Below are 17,137 nucleotides of genomic sequence, written 5' to 3' on the forward strand. Positions count from 1 at the left end.
TGCTTCAAAGCATACTTATTCTTGAAAACTACATGACACAGGGTATTGGCGAAAAAAAAAAAAAATTTCGTCACTAAAACTGATATAAAGAATCAATTGATGGTACTTCCATTTTCCAGGACAAATCGGAGGCAAGGGTAACCAGGGTCAACTTTAAATTTTCGAATGAAAATATAGGTCATGTTAGGTATCTTTGGATAGGACTTTTAAAAAGGAACAACTTTTATTAAAACTTTTTAACTTTTTTTCCTAACTTTCATGCTTTATTCACAATCAAATAAAAGAGAAAAATAAATTGTAAATACGGTATCTCAGTTATTGTGATACTGGAAACACTCATTCTCACACAAAACTCTTCATAAGTACTCAAAATGTTCATCGCTCTGTGTTCAACAACGCTGTGATCTCTTTCTTATGTCTTGGATCCTCAGAGGATTTCAGCATAGCTGAAAGATTCATAGGATGCTCTAATTTTTTCTTTCATGTCTTCTCTTGTTGTTAGGTTTATTTAATTCGCAATCAGGGCAGTCACAATGCCAGTTCTCCTCGTCCAATTCACCATCTGGGGAATAATTGGTAAACAAGTTGTCAAATCACGAGTGAAAAGTGAGCTGGACAGTCATCTTGTTGAAACCAAACTGTTATCTTTACAGAATGAGGAACATCATTGAGCAGTTAGTATAACGTGTCAAGGAAGTCTGCATACATTGCACCATTCAATGCTCCCTGAAAAAAGTACAGTCCTATGGCATGGTGTCTGAATGCTGCGCTGGAAAGCACCGTGTGATAAACAATGTAAAAGAAATTGACATCGTTGATCTAGATGAAGATGGACATGATACGGATGGAAGCAATTATCATTGAGAATTCTCCATACTGTATACTGTAGTGCAATCCTGAGTCACATTAACCATCATTCCCACAGGTCGTCTGATAAGATTATCCTTGTATTTCGGCTGCACTAGACAACACGATTTGCAAGATGTTGAAAAACATTGTAAGAGTGATGAACATGCTGTGGATATCTCTCTGCGTAAATGCATTTGGGTGCTTTGCAGTTCCGATGGCATTCTCCAAGTATCATCGCATGTCGAATGCTTCTTTGCTGTAAAAGGCATTTTCCAAAAGCAAAACTGTAGGTAAAAGACTGCTGCTATTGAAACACACAGAAGTGACTGTAACAATACAAAATAAAAAAAACTGTTGAAATTGACTTGTCGAATGTCAAGTGATTGCTTTTAGGGCCTGCGATACGTGTATACTGTATTAGTTCTGAGTAGAAGGTCTACGCTAATTCAGGTAATTCCGTGGTTTTAAGCATTTCATGTTGCTGTTGCCATAAATTTAGCTTTGAATGTTGGGAAACTGTTTCCTGTAGGAAAGAAATGGCAGGGAATAAATTGTAACATCATAATTGAAATAACTCCTTTTGTTTCGAGATATTTAACGAATATATTGGGTAATAGATGTTAGATTATTCCATGATATTCAAGTTACTCCATGATAGCCTGTACCAAAAGAGTTTTATGACAATGAGAATGAGTGTTCCCAATATCATAATAATTTGTTTATCTTTATCATAACACCTCATAAACAAATCGGAAATAACCTACTTACAACTTATTTTTCTATTTTATTTCATTGTGAATAAAGAGAGAATGAAAAAAGTTTTAGTAAAGTTGTTTCTTTTTAAAAGTCCTATCCAAAGATACTTCACACAACCCAGGTTCTCATTAGAAAATGTTGTTGTTGTTATCTAATGCCGGGCTTTGGCAATGAAGCCATTAGCGTTCTTGCTCTCATTAGAAAATTCGAAGTGTATTCTGGCTACCTCTATCATCAGTTTATCCTGGAAAATATAAGTACTACCAATTGCTTCTTTATGATACAATAAATATATTATATTATAATATTATATACTGGTAATAAAGTATTGTGACAGCGACGTGAGATTCGAACTCACGACCAGCGTCCCGCAAGAGAGAAGATCGCGTGGAGCACTTTGGGATGGCGCGCGGCGGAGAGGGGAAAGGGCCAACGTGGCGAGAGAGTGGAGAAAGAGTGCGCGCACATCTGGTACTGGTAGAGAGGAGAGGGCTCTGGATTTTTCTGGAGTGCCATCTCTAGAGACGCGTGGAACTTTCGAGGCTACGTCGCTGTGGTTATAAATTACGGTCGCGAAGGAACGACAGCAGTTTTCAGTTATTCAGTCAGTGAGAAAGCCAGAGCAAGGAAGCCAGTCTTGTGTACCGGAGTTTGACTCGAGTGTGCGTCCGCAACTGCGTCAGCAGCCGAAGGCCTGAGTTCGAGTGCAGTGGACCGCAGTTGGAGGGACCTGAGTTCGAGTGCAGTGGACCGCAGTTGGAGGGACCCGAGTTCGAGTACAGTGAACTGTCTCCGAAGGTCTGTGGTTCGAGATACTGTGAACTCGAGTGACTGAGATAGAAGAACTGTGAACTGAGAACTGGTAGTTCTGATTTGTAAATAGTGCTTTGTAAATATTAGTTAAGATTAACAGTTCATTGTTGTGCGTAATAGTCCAAGTAAATTGTCATTGTCGTCGGTGGAGTGCTATAACGAATACTGTGTTGAGTGAAGATCCAATTGTTGACGAGAGCGTTTAAGGTGAATTGTAGAAAGGAATTATTGTTGGAAGAATAAAATCCTATTGTTGTGAGTTGAAATAAAAGTCACAGTATATTACAGGTTTGATAACAAAATTTTTTTCACGAACACTCAGTGTCGTGTAGCTTTCGAGAAAAGGGGGTGATATTGGTGCTTTGTAGCACCTTGTAGAAGTTAAGTTGACATATATACATATTCATATAATCGTGTATGGGGTGCCATATGGAAATCCAAATAGATAATTAGGTATATTTTAGTACTAAAATGCTAGCTGTTAAAATATTAGTAAAAATATCATTAATACCGATAATAATTTTTGTATGTATCACTTTAAATGAGCAGACTCAAATCTCAAAATTCTTCTTCTTCTTCTTCTTCTTCTTCTGCTCCTCCTCCTCCTCCTTCTTCTTCTTCTTCTTCTTCAATTCAAGGGATAGGCATATGCCTGTTCCGGCTTCATAGTATATCCGTCCAACGCTTCCTAGGTCTTCCCGGATGTCTTCTCCCTCTAGGTCTATAATTAATTCATCATTCTTCTTGGGATTCTTTCTGGTGTCATTCTATTGACATGTTCTGCCCATTGATCTGTATAATTCTTAATTTTTTCTACTAGGGAAAAGATCATCAATTCCTCTCTTATTTTATCATTTCTGATTTTATTCGATATAGTACACCCCTTGACTGACCTTAGAAACTTCATTTCAGCAGCCTGTAATTTTTTACTGTCAGCTGCAGTCATCGTCCAGGTTTCTGATCCAAATAGCAAAGATGGTACTGCCATTACTTTATAAAATTTAATTTGTGTTTCTTTTCTTGCTTTATTTTTCAAATATCTGTTTATTGTACCACATAGCTGCTGAAATATGGGGAGTTTATTTTTGCAGTCACTTTCATGTTTATACGTGAGCTGAGTACCTAGGTATTTAAAACTTATTACTTGTTCTAGAGGAGTGTCATTTAAAACAATTTTTGTCCTTACACTGTATTTCCCTTGAAAAGTCATTGTTTTGGTTTTATTTATGGAAAATTTTAAAATTATATTCCTCACACACTTTCTGTAGTTCATACACTGCTCTCTGCAGTTCACTTTCAGTTCTACTTACGATTTGATCATCAGCGAACAGCATCGTCTTAAATGTAAAATTAGGCGCTATATGAATTCCTCCCAGATTTGGTGGGGTAGTCCGAATAGCTACGGTAATAAGGACCCGTGGACCAACAAGCAGCCCAATGTCTGGCGGCTTTATAATAGCTAAGTCACTCTCTCTCCAGGGCTTATAAATATGGAGGGCCAACGCTTGGGGTTACAAGAATGAAGAGCTCAACAATGCATAGACAGCGGAGGGGCAGCCCTTTATGTGGGGTTAATACACATAACGGCAAGTCTAGAAGCCGGAAAGTGGCAGCCCCACTACTAGACTTTGCTTGCATAGGGCTTGTAACCCTATCAAGCGAGATACTTCTTACTAAAAAGCTTCAAGTGAATATGCCGGATGGATATTCCAACTTAACATCGAAATTCATAGTCATTGTACTAGACAAATAAATTAAAAATTTAGAAAAAAATATTTCAAGCAAACTTTAATGTTTAATTAGCATTAAGTTATATTTCTCAACAATTAAATACAGAATACCATTTTCAAATAATCAAAATCAGCAGAATACCTATACAGAGTGGAAGTGAAATAACCTTGCAGATTGAAAGCAGCGATAAAGTACACTGAAATGAATAGAAAACCTATATTATGTTTTGTGATTAAATGAATAGAAAACCTATATTATGTTTTGTGATTAAATGCACGGTTAATTAGAAAATTAAGTTTGAAGTTTCAGCATTCCAGCAACATCGCCACTAACACACTCTTCTCGTGATACAGATGTAAGAGGTCAATGAACTTGGTATGTCTCACTAGATGAGATGTTCTCTGGCACTGTGTTGCAACCAACTTGGCTTGAATTTACTTACTTATTGGCTTTTAAGGAACCTGGAGATTCATTGCCGCCCTCACATAAGCCCACCATTGGTCCCTATCCTGAGCAAGATTAATCCATTCTCTATCACCATATCCCACCTCCCTCAAATCCATTTTAATATTATCTTCCCATCTACGTCTCGGCCTCCCTAAAGGTCTTTTTCCCTCCGGCCTCCCAACTAACAGTCTATATGCATTTCTGGATTCGCCCATTCGTGCTACATGCCCTGCCCATCTTAAGCGTCTGGATTTAATGTTCCTAATTATGTCAGGTGAAGAATACAATGCGTGCAGTTCTGTGTTGTGTAACTTTCTCCATTCTCTTGTAATTCCATCCCTCTTAGCCCCAAATATTTTCCTAGGCATCTTATTCTCAGACACCCTTAACCTATCTTCCTCTCTCAAAGTGAGAGTCCAAGTTTCACAACCATAAAGAACAACCGGTAATATAACTGTTTTATAAATTCTAACTTTCAGATTTTTTGACAGCAGACTGGATGATAAAACCTTCTCAACCAAATAATAACAGGCATTTCCCATATTTATTCTGTGTTTAATTTCCTTCCGAGTGTCATTTATATTTGTTACTGTTGCTCCAAGATATTTGAACTTCTCCACCTCTTCAAAAGATAAATTTCCAATTTTTATATTTCCATTTCGTACAATATTCCCGTCACGAGACATAATCATATACTTTGTCTTTTCGGGATTTACTTCAAAACCTATCTCTTACCAAATAAACAATTGAAAAAAAGCTATTAATTTTCCATCAATATGAAATTTTAAATTACGTTTTATTTAACGACGCTCGCAACTGCCAAGATTATATCAGCATCGCTGGTGTGCCAGAATTTTGTCCCGCAGAAGTTTTTTTGCATGCCAGTAAATCTACTGACATGAACCTGTCGCATTTAAGCATACTTAAATGTCATGGCCCTAGGCTGGAATCGAACCCGCAATCTCGGGCACAGAAGGCCAGTACTATAGTGACTGTGCCACCCAGGGTGACTCCACCAATATGATATAGTTTTTTGTTACAAACAACATGAGTTATTCGCTCTGAAAATCTGCAAAGCTATTTAACTTCCACTCTGTATATTGTATTATTGTCTACAACAGAGAAGATTTATGGGTGTCAGTAGAAGAGATGGAGTGAAAATTCTTCGTTAAGATACTAATAAGATCCTAATATTATGACATCATAATATAAGAATACTAGCCACGAGGATGCTATCGAATATAATAAATAATAGTGACATGATCTATGGCAAGTCCTCGGCCTCACTTCATTTCATCTCCTTTGGTCTGATTACCTGGTTGGGTTTTTTCCGAGGTTTTCCTCAACCATAAGACAAATGCCAGGTAATCTTTTGGCGAATCCTCGGGCCTCACCTCATCTCACTACATCTCGCCAAAATATTGTAAAAAATAGTAGAAAATTGTAAAAAATTGTAGAAAATTGCAAAATTGTAAAATATTGTAAAAATTGTACAAAAGATTTGTAAAAATTGTAATTATAATTGTAATCTTGTAAAATTTTGACTTGTTCCACATCTTAAAGCTTCAATGATAATGCAAGATCTATGGAATATATGGTAATAAATGAAATGAAAAAAAAAATAAAATGAAAACAGCAACACATCTTTCTAATGTACCTAATATTTAATTAATCACTGTTTATGACACCACAATAATTTCTGTTGCAACACATAGGTATCAGGTACTGATAGTGTGCAATATTGCAAGCTTTATAAGAGTTATTTTACTTTATGACAGAGAAACGAGAATGCGGATGCTTTAGCAAAGAAGGGCAGCACTGCTACTTACAGACCTGTTACTAAATCTACGTATTACTCTGTAAAAAGATTTATTAAATCTACATACTTAGACTTCAACAAACAAAATTTGATAACACAATCCCAAGGGAAAAAAATGGAACTCTCTGCATCAAAATCCACAGTCAATTCCCGATTTACCACGAAAATCGTCTGTAGCTGCATTTAGATTGGCAACAGGCCATGATTGTTTGGCCAAACACCTGCATAGAATTGGAATATATCAGTCCCCTAACTGTCCATTGTGCAACTCAAACCAAGAAATGGATTCGGAACATCTCAAAATCTGTGCTTCAGTGGCTGATCATGATAATATCTTTGAAAAATATTGGAGTGCAAGAGGTCAAATGACTTTATTGTCAAACGCCTGGCATTAGAAAACAACAACAACAACACTTTATGACAGAACCCTATTTGTTATAAGTGACCCAATTTCACTCTTACCCACGTCTTGCTGCGGTACAGTCTTGGACATAATGGAGCGTCCCAAAGGCCCTGTCACTCCACCAAAGAGTCCAAACATGCAACCTGCGAACAAGATATAGCCAAGAGACATATAGCTTTACTTTCAGCATGATTTGGATGCAAAATATAAAATAATAAAAACTAATTTGGAATATGAAAATATCCAGCATTATTACGAGTACTGGTACTCACCGAGATACATGACCCATCCTGCTGGAGCTACAGCAAAGATGGCTGCAGACACAGTCTTAGTAAAGAATGCAATCATAGCAAAGATATCATCAGGTATTTGCAACCAGGAGCTGAGGAGAATCGAACCAAACACAGTACCTACAAAAATCGATGCGTTCAACTGCAAAGATTATTTAAAATAAGTTGCGAACTGGCCTTTAAAGTAGGATACTCCCTTATATGGACCAGTTAAAATTAAAATCACTAACATCATCTGCTACGACTAGCAAACAAACAGATAGCCCATTCAGTGTTTGGCACTTGCAGTTGATAACTGTGTCAAATATATTTCCAGTGATTGAAGTGAAATTGTTATCAAAATAACTTCATTATCAACCCTCTAAAGGACTGTCTGAATGCCAATCTAGAATTTATAGTAATATTGACCCTTACCAAGCACTATGACTAACATGCTCACAGTGGAGAAAGTCGTGTGTTTGTGTATATCCCACTCAAACTTGTTTCGAGTGAAGAGATACACCACAGCAGCTTCCCCTGCAACACACAATAAGTTACATCTATGAATATGGCCCAAATTATCACGAATTTCCAACAGAAACAGAGATCATATTTCCCTGTAATGATAGCTTTTAATATATGGTATCATATTCGAACTATTTCACTCTTTTGTTCAAATGGAGTAGGCCCTAGGTCCTCACAAAAGAAAAACATATTCATTTAATTGCTAGAGAAATACGAATTAATTATTTTAGCTCATAGCTTCATTGTCTATTTTCGTCATAACATGTTTATACATATAATTTCTATCAACACGTTCAATTGAAAGATTAGATTTGTAAATAGAAAAGCTTAATCAATTTCGTCTTCATATTTCATCACAAGATTCAAAGGAAATATTAATATTAATATTTATTGCGAATATATTTTTACACCAATTTAAAAGTAAAGGAGTGGTCCAAATTTACGAATTATTAAATTAGAATTACTACTATATTCCAACATTCCTCCTAGTGCTGGTCCATTCTGTTTTACATTAGTGACATAAATAATAATTCACCATGAAACTATTATACAAAGCATTAAGCTTGGCACCCAGTTGAGAAGAAGCGCATCAGACATTCTTGCGTTCATAGTTCGATGACCCAGACATGCCGCATCATATTACGCTCAAGGCCAGAGCAGACAAGTGTTTAGTTAGTTTATAAGTCAGTTGATTTTCAGCTTGCAGCCTAGTAAGTTTTAAAGTACACGTGCAAGTTTGTGTTCATTTAGTTTTATGGTAGTATGATATGATAGTTCATTGATATGTCACCCCACAAGTTCACACTGGAACACAGAATTTTTATGCATGAACTTAGAGGCAGTATAAGAAAAGAAATTGCAAGCATTATGTGTGAAACAATTTCATCAAAAGATGTCGGGAACGTGTGAATATGGACAGGCACCATTTCGAACAAATCCTGCAACGCAAGTTAACATTCATTACAAGATAAAAATATAACTGTATGCATACTATTAATAATCGAAGTTATCTGAGTAAAAATATGCAGAAGGTTACAGATCGAAAATGACGTAACTAGTTTACACTGAATATGCAAGCATGTTTGATACGAGTGTTCCTGACCAGTAACAGTTTATCACTCATTTAATATCACAGTCTTATTGTTAATGAAATGAAACATTTTAAAAATAACACAACTTATATCCTTGCATGTTGATTTTACTTTTAAAATAAAAATGCATCTTGGCGTGTCATTGATAACTGGTGTACAATACGAAGTACTGGGTGTTCAGTTCAAAATGTGTCTTGGCTCGCTGTATGCCGTCATGTGGCTAGCTGATGAGCCTAGAGAATTCAATCTTCCTACACTTTCGCAGAGGTGTATAACCTGTGAGGCAGAGAAGTTGGCTAGCAAGTACGGCGTTCATTCTGAAGAGTACGTGCCGATACGTACGGTAACGCCGGTAGTGGCAGGAATGTGAACTGTTTGGAAATACGTACTGTCGGGATATGGGGAGAGGGTTAAGACGATTACTTACGTACCGTATTTGTTGACATTAACTTCGACGGTCAACATGGACACGGAGCATTTGATTTGTGTTGTGGAATGTTACCGTACGCAACCGATGATAACAAATACCCTGCGTACGACTTGCCGGCGCAAAACACAGTTCGAAAGAGGTTATGGTAGCACACAGACCGTACAGACCGCCATCTGTTGCTACGACGTTCAAGTTATACTGTACACGTTCTCAAGTTCAGATTGAAGAACGCCTTAAATAATAGGCAACTTCTCTAACATATAAACTGAAACTCGCTTCAAATCGGTGACCCAACAACAGTGACGTCATGACACACTTTGAAATGAACACCCAGTATAGGATGCAACCACAGTTTAGTGTGCGTACAACAATGTCTAATACAGATAGTATGGAAGCTAACTAATTCAAAACAATGAGGAGGAAAGACTGAAATCATTCGTTTATGTAGAACTATAATGGGTGAGCAGTTAGATATTCTATTTCTCTTTTCCTTTGTTAGATTGAAATGATCATATTTAGGTTCTTTCAAAAAATATATGGTATATCATACAAAACACTTAGCTATCGTATGCTCTGTAACTATTATACAAGTTGATACCAATGATCAGATGTTTTTCTCAAGTCATTAGTTCATCACGCTTCCTCACCTTCCATAGTGATGACGCTAGTGGACACAGCAGAAATGACGAGAAATATGATGGCTCGTCCATAGTGTTCCCGCCTCTTGCTGCATGTGTGCATCATGTTGAAAAACAGACGTCGATCAAAAAGTCCACTCAGTCCGCTACTATTGCAATCCAGCTGAAAATTTGAGTTACAACAAAATTCAAATTCTAAGACACACAACTAGCTGCAGAACAAATTCAATAAAATATATAATATTTTACAGTTGATTGATTGGTGTATAATACCTTTTGGCCTCTGATTGCCTGGCAAAGTACATGATTCTATTTCTGAAGTGAGAAAAGTGGAATTCATTACTGCAATGATAGGCTAGACGGCGAGGATGGTAACGAGTAGAACACAATTTTGGCGTGGATGAGGAGTAGCCAATGATTTTGCTTGCAACCAACTCAATCAGGGTAAGGTTCTTTTACGTGTCATACCTCTAAAATACGAGTGTTGCAGTTATTGCCCTTAAAATTCATTATTCTCGGCATATGGGTACAGATGTTCTTAGAGCATGAGATAGCAGGAGATATGTCTAATGTCACTTGTAGTTCCTTGAATATGAATGGTGTATTATAATAAAGGAGCAAATTTATGTGCTAAAAAATGTAAATGATTTATTTTGTAGTACTCACCAATAACAGCAAAACATTAGTTGCTAGTAGAGTTGAAGTGTATAACAAATTTAATGTATTCTCCAAATTATCTGATTTAAATGCATGTCGACTATCTCACAACAATGCCTCAAACTATGAAAATGTTTATTCCAGGAGGTGACAAATACTCACACCATAAATTTCAATTACAGTTGCACACTTCAAAAGTTGAGCAATTTTACACATAGTTTTATATCCACTGTTTTTTAAATTATTTATAATTTTTTTTTCTAGCACTTATACTTTTGAACCTGGTATTGATTTCTGTTTTTCATCAATGGCCTGCACCTCCCTGACCATTCGCAAAGGAGGTCTCTAATTTTTTATCATGTCACACAAAATATTTAAATTTGCATATATGAATGCCAAATAATTTTTTTAACAAATCTTTCAGTAAATCTTGAAGTATTTAATTCGATGATGCATCATTTCTGTCCAATTTATTGACAACAGAAGCAAAACTTTCATAATGCTTGACAAAGTGGGTTACAGCACTTAACCATGTAGCCCAGCATGTTACTATGGGCAGTGATGATATTCAAAAAGTTTAACAACCAGTTCTCTCATGTGTACCTATGTTAAACATATATGGTATATGTCCATGATAATTGCAAATATTACCTAGAAACTTCGGGATTGTACTGTTTAAAGAGATCAATAAATTCTTGAAGACACTTTAACGAACACTTTTTCCCATTTGACACTAACTTATCACTTTTTTGAAAGCTTACTAAAGACCACAGGCTGCTTTTCTCATAAAGGCCTATGTGGCACTGATTGTAAGGATCGACAATAAGATGTCACATTTCACACCATTTGACTATAGAAGATGCATAGCTTCATCTTTACACATTAGAAAGAACGAATGTTTGCAAACATTTTCATCAAATCTCAACACACCAACAACATTTCCTATTTTTATACTGCTAGAATCAGTGATTTTGTCAGTAATCAAGCAATTTTTTATTTTTACAAAATGATCTAATTTTTTGTAAAGTTTCTTCATATATATTGGGAGATAGTTCTTTCTTAATGTCAATTCATCAGGACAATCAATGTCAATGTAGTTAGTTAAGAATCTACTAACTTCTCTGTTATTTAATACAGAGACATTATTATTATGATGTTAGGCGAGAAAACGGAGGGTTACTGACGGCCCATTCTCTGTGTGGTCTGTTAGATGTGCGGTAGTAGATCCTCAGTCGCCATATGGCGACTGAGGATCCTGTAGTCACAAGTCGTGTTACAAAAGTCTTGATTCTTCAATTGTACAAAGTGTATAAATTTAGTGTATAAAGTTTAGTAATTATTGTGTATTTAGGTAATGCCTACAAACAAATTCTCATTGCATGTCCGTGTCAATGAAGGAATTACAGCGTATTTTTGATACAAGGCTAATAAGTAATCATTTGTGAGCTCCAAGAAGTCCAGATCTAACACCCTGTGATTTTTGGTATGGGGAACACTAAAAGGTAGGATTTATAGGAAAATCCTCATTCTATAGATGAACTAAAAGACTATATACGAGAAGAAATCGAAGCTATCAATGATGTGGAACTTCAGAGTGTTGTTCATTCGTTTATCAGATGATGTTAGTTGTGTGTAGCAGCAAATGGGGGCCATATTCAGCAACGACTATGAGCATGGTAAGTCCAAATTATTGAACATACCGGTATGTTATTAGTACTGTTATGCATTGTAGAAGTGCCGGAGAAATGATTATGCGCTTGTAGGAAACCACTCTAGCAGTAAGCTACGAGTCATCTGCCATTTTCTCGCCTCGCGTCATAATAATGTATCTGTATTAAAATCTATTTTAACCCGCGAAAAAATGCATGATGCAGTGTTTAAATTCTATCAATAATAAATCAACTTCCAAAGAGAGTAAGGAATAAAGATACTGTAAAATATCTAATACATACAATAGTACCAGTATTATCGTTTTTATTTCAATACAATCTGCAGGTGGCATTGACGACAACATTGAACATAGGTTGGTGTAGTGTCTTGAAAAAATGAATTAGGCATTTTTAAAATAACTTTACAAAAATGAGCAAAGAATTGTATTTTTCCAACCTTTTTTATATTCTAGGACAAATACAGAGTGGACACAAAGTCTCGATCCATTTTTGAGTAAACATTGAAATTTCTTTATCATTTCAGACTAATCTATTAGCACGCTGATTATTGAAGAACGGGTGGCTATTGTCGATGCTCGATTGCGCGTTTTAACATATGCACAGATGGGTCTACTATCGATAACAACTCAGGATCAGGAATTACGTGTGCGTTATTCTCATTTTATCAACCAGCAGGATATCATACAACAAATTTTGATGCGGAAATAATGGCTGTTCATATCTCACTCCAACACCTACTGTACAGAATAGATAAATTTCAAAATGCTGTCATTCTCTCTGATTCTAAAGCAGCATTATATGCAATAAATTCATATAAAATGATGTCAATCCAAATTAAAGAATGTCACAAAATGATCCAACAACTTCAAAAACTACAGAAAAGAATTCAATTGCAATGGATACCTGCACATTACGGAATTGCTGGAAATGAAACTGCTGACTTTCTTGCCAAAAAAGGATCCAATTTAATTCAGAATACAAATACAAGCCTACCTTTTACATCCATCAAAAGACTAATTAAAAATAAATATAAAATCAAGCAAAACCAAGCACTATGTACCAAAGCCAAAGATAAAAAATGGAGCATTTTAGTAAAAAAAACAGAAATTATTCCAGAAATCCCACGTAAATCTGCAGTAGCAAAATTCAGACTGCTTAGAGAACACGATTATTTGGCCAAACACTTGAATAAAATAGGAATTTACACAAATCCAAATTGCCCTCTATGCAACAAAGAAGAAGAAATGACTGAAGATCATCTCATAACCTGTGAAGTTCTACCTGATGGATCCACCACAGAAAAATATTGGAGAGCAAGAACGCTAATGGCTTCGTTGCCAAAGCCCAGCATTAGATAACAACAACATATGCAGAGGTGCAACAGGAGTTTAAGCGTAAATTCCGAAAACCGGCACCAACACAAACAAACAACCAACTCCTTGTCAATAAATTTCAGAAGACAGGAAATGTTGCCAATGAGCCACATTCTGGTAGACTTTCTATTAGTCGTGCAATGTTCGAACATGAGAGGGGATATCAAGGTACTACGAACTTTGCCCTACTTCTTAGGCATCCAGCAGTATGTGGAAATGAAGCATGTAAACTAAAATAACTGCGTCTGTTGAAAACCGGTCAGAGGCCTTATGTTCGGTTCAAGTTTGCCGAGTCTCTGTAGAACCAAAGCTCCCTTTGCATTTGTTCATTTTTCCCCTTACTTCCTCCTCTTCCTGCACCTTTATGCTTTAGCTGCATAAGGATGCCAGGGACATATCTTGCGAAGTTACGCATAGTAATGAGTGTAAGTAATTTTTGTTGTTATTACTATGACTAAACATTCACCAAAATATACGTATAAGTAAATCAAACAAAATATATTAAAGAAAAAAAGGACATGTTCACAGTATCGACTAGTATTGTGCAATGTTCAAACATGAGGAAGAAAACCAAGACATTACAAACTTCGTCTTATTTCATATAAAAATTAATCGCAAGATATGTATTCAAATCCTTAAGCAGTTTAAAATAGTGTCCTGCAATGTTAGAACTTGAGAGCGGCAACCAAAATTTTACAAACTTCGTCTTATTTCATATGACAAATTAATTGCAAGATGTTTGCTGAAATTCTAAGTCCCAGAGAATGCTATTTAAGTTTGATATTGCTGATTTGCCCATTGTTATTCTTCTTTTGATTTCATGATCTTGTTTCCCATCTTTGGCAATTATTACTCCAAGATATTTATAATTTTCGCAATGTTTAAATATTTCCACATCTTTTTCTAATATCAAGTTTTGAGTTTGATCCTCTATTGTCATGTAATTGGATATGTCCATGTTAATAGTTAAACCCCACTTTGTATATTATTCCAAAAGTTTTCTTGCCATATATTCTAGGTCTTCAAATTCCTGTGCAAGTATTAACTGGTCGTCCGCAAAGTGTAATGAATATATAGTATCTTCTCCTATGTTTACACTCAAATCTTTACCTTTCCTTCTCCAACGTTCTAGTGTTTTTGTTATGTAAATTTTAAATAATGTGATAAAAAACATCCCTGTCGAAGACCTTTGGTAACTTGGAAACCATATGACAAATGTCTTCCTATTTTAATTTTCGATATAGAATTAGAATATAGGTTTTGAATTGCACTTATGACAGTATTGTTGAAACTGAAGGACTTTAAAATTTACCATAATTTTTTTCCAAGGAACATTATCTATCGTAAGCTTTTTGTATATCTAAAAACAACAGATTGTAGTAATTGTCCTCTAGCTTTCTTTTTTTTCAATTATTTGCTGTAAACAAAAAAATGTACTCCATTGTTGATCTGCCAGATCTAAATCCAGCTTGTTCTTCTTGTTAATAATTTATTATTATTATTATTATTATTATTATTATTATTATTATTATTGTTGTTGTTGTTGTTGTTGATTATAGATGCCAGTCAGGGGCGGACGCAGGATTTTTTTTTTCGGGGAGGGATTTGAGGAAATAGTAAAAATGGAATAATGAGAAATAAGTTTCTATACTCACAATTTGTTTCCGAATCACAAACATTTACAAGTTGGCCTGAGTAGCATAGTCCGTATAGCATTTTGTGGTCGAAGTTGCGGGTTCTATCCCAGCACAGTTCGATAGCATTTAAGTGTGCTTAAATGTGACAGGCCTCATCGATAAATTTATTGGCATGTAAAAGAAGTCCTAAGGGAAAAAATTCTGGTGCACCAGTGACGCTGATATAACCTTGGCAATTGCGAGCGTTGTTAAATAAACCACAATTTTTAAATTTTAATATTTACAATGCCTGCAATACAAAAACAATGACAGAGTGAGATATTTACAGAAGAAGGTGACGAGGCTTCTTAGACATTTCATCCAGTACTTCATAAGCTTTTATTTCTACATTTTTATGTATCATTATCAAGACCAGTCCATTTAATCTGTATGCTCTCAAGTAAGTCTTCAAACACCGCAATGTTGAGAACGACCGTTTTGGTGTTGTTGTAGTTAAGGCAACATGCAGAAAAGTTTTAGCGCCTTGTGAGTGCAGGGAAAAATAATTTCATTGCACCTGTTCAAAGATGATATAAAATCAGTAGCATTAGGTGAAGATTTTTCTGATCAAGGAAATTTCTTCTCCACATCTTCAATTCATTGAAGAAAGACTCTGGTGATGCATCAACATCATTGGGCCACTCATTTACTATAGCCTCAACAGCAGTTTCTAAATCTTCATCTGATGCTCGCACTATGTTTTTAGGCAGCAAAGTTTGTATAGACTTTAGGATTCCCTTATGATTTAAAAACCTGTCCTTGAGCTGACTAATGAAATAGTCCAAAAAGGGAAGGAAAATTGAAAGCCTAAAATACTCTTCAGGACTCTCTGTCTTGAAGTTAGAATGCAGTGTTTGTCTCCCTGCAGTTCTTTGAATTTCCAGCGTAATTCCAGTAAGTTCAGCAACACATTTTGCCTCTAGGTTCACTGGCTGAAAATTTAAACGAGAATCTTCCAGTTCTCTTTCTAGATTCTCACATAGTTCAATGCATGTCTTAAGGTCCATCTGTTCTGACTGTAGTAGACTGGCTAAACCATGTGACAGGCTAAAAACATGGCTAGCTACAATCATAGACACTAAAAATGTTGGTTTCTGTATGACTTATATTACTATGTACCGAAGTACATATGATAATAGTTCAGTGCAGAAATTCTGCGTCATCATATGATGATGGAAGAGTGGAACAGAGAAAAATTCTCTCCGGCACCGGGATTTGAACCCGGGTTTTCAGCTCTACGTGCTGACGCTTTATCCACTAAGTCACACCGGATTCCCATCCTGATGTTGGATCGAATCCTCTCAGTTTAAGCTCCACTTCTTGGGTTCCCTCTAGTGTCCTACCCTCATGCATTGCGTCATAGAGATGTATGACAATAGCACAATGTCCGTACATGTGCAGAAGTGCATATCATGATATGCGAAAAATAATCACTTTGTGATTTAAGATGGTGCTTATTCCGTCGGATCCTGGCCACTTAGTCACTCATAACGAGTTATATTATTAGTCCTCTTGCGTTGGATCTCTTGTAGTAAGTGTCAGAGAACAGTGCTACTCTCCAGTGGGCAGTGGATCAGAGTTGCGAAGATATAGGGATTTCTTTCAATACAAAGATACATTTATTTAACATTTTAGCAAAGAGAATTTACGTGGAAAACCCTCTAATTCCTATGTACATTCACGAATTAAAATCAATATTATTTTTGTTTCTTGTTTCGTATTTTTCTCAAAATTTCGGGAGGGGATATATCCCCTTAATCCCCCCCCCCTTGCGTCCGCCCCTGATGCCAGTATTAGTTATGGTAGTACCTGAATTTTTTTATATTTTCTTCAGTATACATAAAATTAAAACTAAAGGAGCAAAAGTTGAAAAGAAAATAAGATAATGAATAAAAATAAATACGGTAAAGTATTATTTCTGTGAACAACTCTATTCTGCATTTATTAAATAAGATAAAGTACTATATTGCATCATGAACAAGGACATAAT

The 17,137-nt window shown here is 35.9% G+C and overlaps 1 protein-coding gene across 5 annotated transcripts in view; it reads right to left on the reverse strand.

The window, feature by feature from the left end:
• The window catches only part of LOC138706077 (probable peptidoglycan muropeptide transporter SLC46), a 33,197-nt gene that overhangs the window by 2,789 nt on the left and 13,271 nt on the right, over positions 1-17,137 (reverse strand). For all 5 annotated transcript variants that reach the window (XM_069835010.1, XM_069835009.1, XM_069835007.1 and 2 more), the window contains 4 exons: positions 9,781-9,934; positions 7,523-7,624; positions 7,091-7,228; positions 6,878-6,961 (listed from right to left, as the gene is read on the reverse strand). In XM_069835010.1, the coding sequence (XP_069691111.1) occupies positions 6,878-6,961; positions 7,091-7,228; positions 7,523-7,624; positions 9,781-9,934 (478 nt within the window). The remainder of the gene's footprint in view (positions 1-6,877; positions 6,962-7,090; positions 7,229-7,522; positions 7,625-9,780; positions 9,935-17,137) is intronic.

Source organism: Periplaneta americana, chromosome 9 (genome assembly GCF_040183065.1).
Source record: "Periplaneta americana isolate PAMFEO1 chromosome 9, P.americana_PAMFEO1_priV1, whole genome shotgun sequence".
Taxonomy (NCBI): domain Eukaryota; kingdom Metazoa; phylum Arthropoda; class Insecta; order Blattodea; family Blattidae; genus Periplaneta; species Periplaneta americana.